At 42.5% G+C, this 7744-nt stretch overlaps 1 protein-coding gene across 1 annotated transcript; it reads right to left on the bottom strand.

Annotated features, from left to right (window-relative positions):
* Window positions 1-1793: 1793 nt before the first annotated feature.
* On the bottom strand, window positions 1794-5752 carry ZNF396 (zinc finger protein 396). The gene is made up of 3 exons (XM_006889228.1): window positions 5321-5752; window positions 4834-4981; window positions 1794-2251 (listed from the first exon to the last, which is right to left on the bottom strand). The coding sequence occupies exons 1-3, from the start codon at window positions 5750-5752 to the stop codon at window positions 1794-1796; spliced, it is 1038 nt and encodes a 345-aa protein (XP_006889290.1).
* Window positions 5753-7744: the final 1992 nt, after the last annotated feature.

Raw genomic sequence — 7744 nt, forward strand, 5'->3', positions numbered from 1 at the left:
AATTAAGCATTAAGTCACAACACACATTACTGAGGCATCTGCTGCTTTATTGGATGGCTTGTTCCTCTTTCATTACAACTAGAATGAGCCCCAAATAAAACGACTCCTACATTAGTAATTAAAAAAAAAACAAAACCCCAAACACAAATTCCAATGTATATTTACATTTACTAAAGCTACAACACACAATGATTATTAGAAAAATCTATTAAGAAAAATCTGCTTTCAAGGTTTCATCTATCTTATCAATAACCAGAACATAATCATTCCACATTGATTTCTGGAGTTACTCTAAGCATTAGATAGGGTTGTATTCTCTATGGAACTGGTTATACTGCATGAAGATCCTAACCAAGCAAAGTTCACTCTGATACTCTCCTTTCCCTTCCAAAAACTTCACCTTCTGATGTTTCCCTATACTTTTGACAACTGAACATCAAGTGAAACACAATATATATTATTGCAATATTTAACAGTTTTATGAAGAATTCTAGGGAAAGAAAACATTTATGTTGTGCACTAACAAAATAGTTTTAATATACAAATTTGAATATATACACTTTATTCTTAAATGGGAAATCTGATTTAATATGCTTACAATTTGCTACTCAAGACATTCTAAAAACATTGCCTTAACACTTATAAGCTATAATGGTTAGTCTCAACAATTGTTTCTAAACAATTACTGAGTGGGTTCTTAAAGTTGCGATTTAGTGATTTCCTCATTTGTACAAGAGCTTTACGAAGTCAGGGTCTTATTTTATGACGACTTGCCCAAAAAGTCATCTTACTGAGAATTCCAAAACCCTGGAAAGGCTTGAAACACATGCAAAACTGATTTATGCCTGAAAAGGGGACACAGAGGACAATGAATAGTCATCAGCTCTTAAGGGCTTCCTTTTCCAGTTGAACTGTGGTACACTCTCCATTATACGCTGTATTTGCACTATCATCAGATTTGTGTACCATCAGTCTTACTGCAACAGTCTTGTTCTTCATCCACCTTATGCCTTATTAAAATTATTCATCATGTTAAGATGATGATCAACCTTATATAGCACTCACTGAATATTCCAATTATTAAAACATTCCTGGTTAGCCCACTCCTTGAAGCCACGTACTGTTTCCAAATTACAATGTTAAGGAGACTGTTTTTCCTACAAGGGAAATGACTTAGTATTATTAGTAGTGTGTAGGTCTGTGAACTTTCATTGGAGATTAAGTCCCTTAACTCACCTACCTTCTGAAAATGATCCTGGACATTACAGCCCAGTTTTGAGGCACATATTATTTTGGGTCTTTTCAATTTTAGTCCCATATTTGGGATCATAAGACAAAATGGAAAAGTAAACAAACAAAACCAAAACCCACCACTTTAATCTTTGGTTTTTAGAATTCTAACACTCAAGTTATGAAATGAGGGAGAATAACCATTTTTAAACTGAGTTAATCATAACCCCTTCCCAAAAGGGGGAAAATATACTTCTCTAACAAGAATACACTAACCTATCATTTGTGCTAATAACAAAACTAACAGAACTTGTGTGAGACTGTCTTTTTAAGGGCCACTCAGATAAAAATCTGCATTAGGCTTTAGAAATCTTTAACATGTGAGCTGACTTTACAGATAATCACTAAAGCAAATACTGACATAAGATGCTCTACATTCTCCCTGCGGCTTCTTTGACCCTTTAGGAAACTGGTACCCACTAAAACCATGGACTTACAACAAAGGAAAGTGTGCCTCATGCTTTTTATCCTGGTAAAAAAACCGAGCAAATGCTTTGATTCCTTCACGACGCTGACAGGACCTTTTCTCTAATGTGTCTTTTCTTATGTCTGAAAAGATTTGAGCTCTGGCTAAATGCTTTTCCGCATTCATGGCACTTGTAGGGTCTCTCGCCAGTGTGGGTTCTCCGATGCTGAACAAGGACGGCACTTCGGCTGAAAGCCTTTGCACACTGGTTGCACGCGTAAGGCTTCTCCCCACTGTGGATTCTCCGATGGAGGGTGAGCGCTGAGCTCTGACTAAAGACCTTGCCACATTCATTACACTTGTGCTGCTTTTTCCTGGAGGTGTTTGCAACCTGTCTTCTTGTAAATCTGTCATTCTGTTTGCAGGTTCCTCTATATGTGAAGCACTGGGAAGCATTCATCCGGAGGGTGTTAGAAACATCGTAATGCCGTTCTACGCCGGAAGAGGTCTTTTGCCTCGAAGCCGATGCCACATTCACAGTTTTGGTGTTTGCATCTGAAATAATGGATACGAAAAGCAAATGTCACTAGCTCTCTGTTCAGGAAGGGAAACAGAATGATCTGAAGGGGGTGAGGGAGAAAGAAAGCGGATGGTGATGGTAAAACAGAAACTACTGAGGAGAACATTAAACAAAGAAGACTGACAACACTGAGAAGACAGTAAACTATAAACTTACAAAACTGTGGAAAAGTAAGAAGTACAAAGATACCTCAAGATTGAGGAAAGTTTGGTGCAAAAGAAGAATTACTGAAGAAGCAAAGGAACAACTAGGAGTCAAGTATGACAATGGGGCAAGCATGATTTAGCACAAAAGTATAATAAACCAACAAAAGGCTGACGATAAATGGATAATCAAGCAAAGAAAAAGACTGCAGAGAGCCAAGCAATCAGAAAGGAATATGAATATACAAGCTAGGCAAAAAGTTTATAAATCAGGATAACTGACAAAAGGGAGGGTAGTACCTGGTATCCATCCATGAGAAACCCAATCCTGCATGTGTTTTAGAGTACTGGCTGAATTGCTCCGTATATTGTATTATTTTGTGTTACATTTGATGCCCATGAGAAAGTGCACATAGGGGTCTGTGGGCTCCAGCTATTCTATGTACACAAATCTGCTTAGATGCAGAGGGCTGTTAGGTTACCTCAGTAATCTTTACATGGCATTTTAACTGAAGCTATTGGAAAACAGCTGCCTAAATGAACCTATGAAAGGAAGAAATGCAGTTTTGCTGATGGTTATGGACTCCAAAGAATTGAAAGTGAATGTGACCGCAACTGATGAGGGGACCTTTATGTGAGAAGATGACAGAGACTGAAGGGAACGGTGAGAATGCTGATGCTGAGTGGTACGGGGCCCCTTCAAGGACAGGCCATAAGGATGATGTGACAAGAGCAGCTTGGGAAGAAAAGCCAGTGGCTTCATGTGACACTGGCTACAGAAATTGAGTTGACAAAAAAATTTAATTAAAAAAATTAATCTAAAATGAGTCTAATGAATTATAAAATGAATGTATCTCTTCCACTTATTCATGTAAATATTTATTCAAATACTTATTCAAGTAAATATTTTTAAGTACATGTCAGTTTGCTGTTACTGGTTTAAAGAGTTTCATAACTGGCAAGGATTTTGTCTCCAATTCAGTTTTTAGAGCTCCTACTCCCAAGTGACCTGGATGCTTCATCATTTCTATCATTACCTGGCACGGTTAGCATGTGACAGCACTGAGACCAGGGTTATATGAGCAGCTTTGAAAAGACACGTCTCAGTTCCAGCAAAATCATGCAGTGACTCTAAGAAATGCTTCTGTGTCTGAGTTCTTGCACGGCAAGACCATGGGACTTTTGTGGTTTAAAAACCTACACATCTTAAGAAAAGACATGAGCAAGGTTGTTGTGAGGACATTGGCAGGTAGTGCACAGCGCCTCGTACCAACACCGGGAGCCCACAACCTGGCTTCGAGGCTGCTCGCTTCTGCAGTCAGCACCAATCAGAGTGAGTGAAATCAAACATGAAGACTTTTGCTTTTCTCCTAATGAAGCCACGGTCATTTCCAAACTGGAAGTGTGAAGTGCCCTGCATACAGAGCTAGTCAATCCTCTTGGGAGCACACAGTGCCAAGTAAGGATTAAAAGTTGGTTCCTAAATCCCTAAATTTTAAAAAGTTTATTTTTTTTCTTTTAATTTCTAAAAGCTCTCATCCTGTTTAGCTCTCCCTGGAGAAGGGAAAGAGTGGATGGGGAAAGGAGGAAGACTCTCCCAACTGGGGTTTCTCCTGTTTCAACCAGGAAGATCATCAGTAAGGAGGATCTCAACTCACGTGTCACCTCGTCAGGGAGGCCAGCCTTCCCCACCACTCTACACAGTAAGACTGCCCCCTCACCTGTCCCTTCAACAGCATTTATTTATTATGTGCATTCAAAGAAAAGATTTCTGTGTCAATGTCTTTGGAGCAATTTTGTGAACTGTGATGCAGAGTCCTTAAAGCAAGTTTAGGATATGAAGGATGGGAGGAACATACTCGAAGCACCGTTAAGAGAACAAAGTCACTCAGCAGCAACATGGGAGACTGGGACACTAGAGCCACCAGCAAACGAGCAAGGAGTTAGTCACACTGCAAATGACAAGGTAGATGTGTAGTCTCTAAACAGGGTGCCGTGACATCCCTTAGCAGGGATCAGGGGCTGCATCAGGGTAGAAGAAGCTTCAGTTATCTTTTGAGACTGAACGGGAGGTCCTGAGACCTGGGACTGCTTGCTACTGCACAGCTAGAGTAGCTGTGTTTTCATCTGTTTAATATACTGGCATTCCAAGTGAAATTTCACGTGAGAAAAGTTATTCTGCTTAAAACAGATTGGAAAATCCTGAAGAAGATGATATTAAGGATTTAGAAGTTCAAGATTCATAAAAATTTATGAGAAATAAATGAAAAATACGATGACAGTGTTTGCCTGGCAGGAAAAGTTAACAGAGGAGATTCCCACAAAGAAAACAGGAGGGGACGACTGAGATCTCTGCATGTGGCAGGCTGAAACGCCACCTTGCCCACCGCTCTCAAGTGAATCCTGCCCCTCACCATTTGGTCGTAAGGACTGGTGCTCCCACGAGGTCCACGGGAGCTGCTTCTTGTTGGATTTGAGCCGGCTATTTGGTAACTCTGGAGTTACTCGCCGAGGTGTTAGCTTCTCTGCAAATCTGTCCTCTCTTTGTCTGAAAAATAAAACCTGAAAAGAACGAGGTATAACTGAGGTGAAAGGAGGAAAATTATATTGAGACTTGAGTTAAAACAAGAGAAGAAAGTATGCAGAATCTATCCTGTTATTAGGTGCTGTGGAGGTGGCTGTGGCCCTGTGTGTAATGGACAAAACCCTGCTTGATCCTACACAATTGAACAGCCACTAGATGGGAAAGGGGCAAGCAGCAGCCGGGCTATGCTTTCTGGGACACCTGTGAGCACACTCACCACCCTCCACATGAACTGAACTCAGGAAACAGAACTCAACTGCTCCACCCTCGATGATGGGCCCACGCTCCTGACTCAGCCTGGTCATCCTGCTTCTTACCGGCTCTGCTGGCTCGTCCAGCTCTCGCTCTATGTCTTCCAGCACAGTCACGGCTTCCTCGCCATTCTCTGGCTGATGCTTCTGCACCCAGTCCTGCAGCCCTTTGGGGAGGATGGCCAGGAACTGCTCCAGCACAAGCAGCTCCAGAATCTGCTCCTTGGTGTGCACCTCCGGCCTCAGCCAGAGATGGCAGAGTTCCCGCAGCTGGTTCAGCGCCTCCCGGGGCCCAGGGGAATCCTCGTAGCCAAACTGCCTGAAGCGCTGGCGGAAGGTCTCCGGGCTGCAGTAGCTGTTCCAGTGGAGGCTGGTGTCCTCATCACAGGTCTGCTCATCGTCGTCATCGTCATCTTCAATCTTCACGATCAGAATCCTGTCTGACTCTGCTGAAGTCTGTGGAAGGAGGGTTGGCGACTCTCTCAACCTTGCTGACATTCTGACTTCAAATAAGCAGCCCAAGGGTTTTTCGTCAGGAAGAGGAAGGTCTTCTATGGACAAACCTTAATACGTTAAAAGAAATGAAAAGAAACACAGTCAAATGAGATGTATTGGTCTTAATATAAGTTCCGCTTTAAAGAGTCTTTTTCCAAGAGAAGCAAAGAGCTATGACTCATTAATTCATATACATAAGTAATTACTAGTTTACTATAAACATCATGATCACGAGGCTGAATAAAAATTACAGTAAGAGATCAGTCAGGCTGCACAGGAGATCTCAGAGCACTGATAAACGGGAAGTTTGAGGAAAAGTTGAAATTCTGGAGCAAGTTCAAAGACCTGATTCATTTTATCCAACCCATTGCACAGAGTTCCAAGAGAATCTCATTAGAGAACTACTTTTGTGTGGGTTCCTCCTTCAACTTTTACTGTTAAAACAATTATTACTTTGACATGAAACACTGAAGAGGAAGAAAACACCTTTCACAGTTCAAACCTACCAGCTGGTCCACAGGAGAAAGACGAGCAATCCTCTCCGTAAAGATATACCAGCTGGAAAGCGCATGGAGGGTGGATGGGAGGGGGAGAAGGTATTTTATTACCTCTTTATTGTAAAATATTTGGGTTTAATTTAAATTACTAGAAATAAAAAAAAATTACTAGAAATACTGCTGAGGAGCTCATTCTTCACCAATATACAATTTTTCTTTCAAATGATTTCCTTTACGCCTCTCTAAAGAACTCTGCAAACCGAAGCTAAGGATCCAGTGTGAAAAACTATGTATATGAACTTTGTTATGTAAACAAGTATAAAATAAAAATTTAAAAAAAATAATTGCATTGGAAGGTACTTTTCTTAATGAAATTTTTAGCATAGTGGCATCCACTTCTAAACAACATGCCTCTGGAAACTCTAATGAACTTTGATAATTGTCGTGGTTATAGGCCTTTCGTTCATACGGTCATTATGAGTCATGCTCGACTGAACGGCAATCAACAACAACAACCAGTAGTTAATCAAGTTTGAAAAATTATACTGTGGGTAGACAGGCTACCAGAGTTCCCTAGTATATATACAAGTTTAGCGAATGATAGTTTGACCTGAACAAGGCCAGTGGCTTCACAAAGCTTATACTCTAGCAGGGAAGAGATAATATATAAGTAAATAGGTAAGACTTTATTTGACAACGTACTAAAATGCAAATACTGAAAGCTAACACACCATGAGCCAAACACTAATCACTTTCATAAATAAAAGCTCATTTTAGGCCTAATGAAGCTATTTGTTTCTGTTTTATAAGTAAGGAATCACTAGCCCAGCTGGACGAGCGGCGGGCCCTGGAGTCAGAATCCAGGGTGTCCAGTAAGGGACTGCGCTGGGCCTGGGCCGTCAGGAGGCCGAAGGAGGGCGGGGAGGTTGGGCCTATGCAGTCTCAGAAGCAACTTACTGGGCGCAGGAGACCCAGAAGAGCCTGGGCCCCACACAGTCCTACTGCACAAGGAACAAGTGGAAAAGGCTGAGGCTACGGGCCTGAAGCCATCTGGGGGCGTTACATTTCAGGGACATTGATAAAGGCAAAGCCAACGAATCCTGGTGACGCAGAGATTAAATGATTGGCTGCCAACCAAAAAGTTTGGCTTTGGAATCCATCAGAGTGGGAGAAAAGAAGTGGCCGTCTGATTCCCCGAGGATCGGGGGTCTTGGAAAGCCTTGTGGGGCAGCTGGACCGTCCCACAGGGTCGCGAGGGCTGGGGCCGGCTTGACCACAATGGGGCCTCTGCAAGGCCAAGGCCGCCGGTGGAAGGCCGGGCTAAGCGGCGCGATCTGTGGGGCTTTCACAAGCGCTCTCAGCTCGGAAACAAGGGGAGAGGGGCCAACTCCCCAACACGTACGGCCTAACGGGGAGAGATGACTGGGTGTCCACGCGGGGAGACCTGGCCGACAGCCAGCGGCCCAGGGGTCTTTCCCGAGAACAACAAGGCTCCCCT

Source organism: Elephantulus edwardii, unplaced genomic scaffold (genome assembly GCF_000299155.1).
Source record: "Elephantulus edwardii isolate Elephantulus edwardi_28Jun2011 unplaced genomic scaffold, EleEdw1.0 scaffold00076, whole genome shotgun sequence".
Taxonomy (NCBI): Eukaryota; Metazoa; Chordata; class Mammalia; order Macroscelidea; family Macroscelididae; genus Elephantulus; species Elephantulus edwardii.

Coding starts and splice junctions, on each gene's coding strand:
- ZNF396 (XM_006889228.1), bottom strand. CDS start 5,752: ATGTCAGCAAGGTTGAGAGAGTCGCCAACCCTCCTTCCACAGACTTCA. Junction 4,982..5,320: donor TGGACGAGCCAGCAGAGCCG/GTAAGAAGCAGG, acceptor CGTTCTTTTCAG/GTTTTATTTTTCAGACAAAG. Junction 2,252..4,833: donor CCAGTCCTTACGACCAAATG/GTGAGGGGCAGG, acceptor CCATTATTTCAG/ATGCAAACACCAAAACTGTG.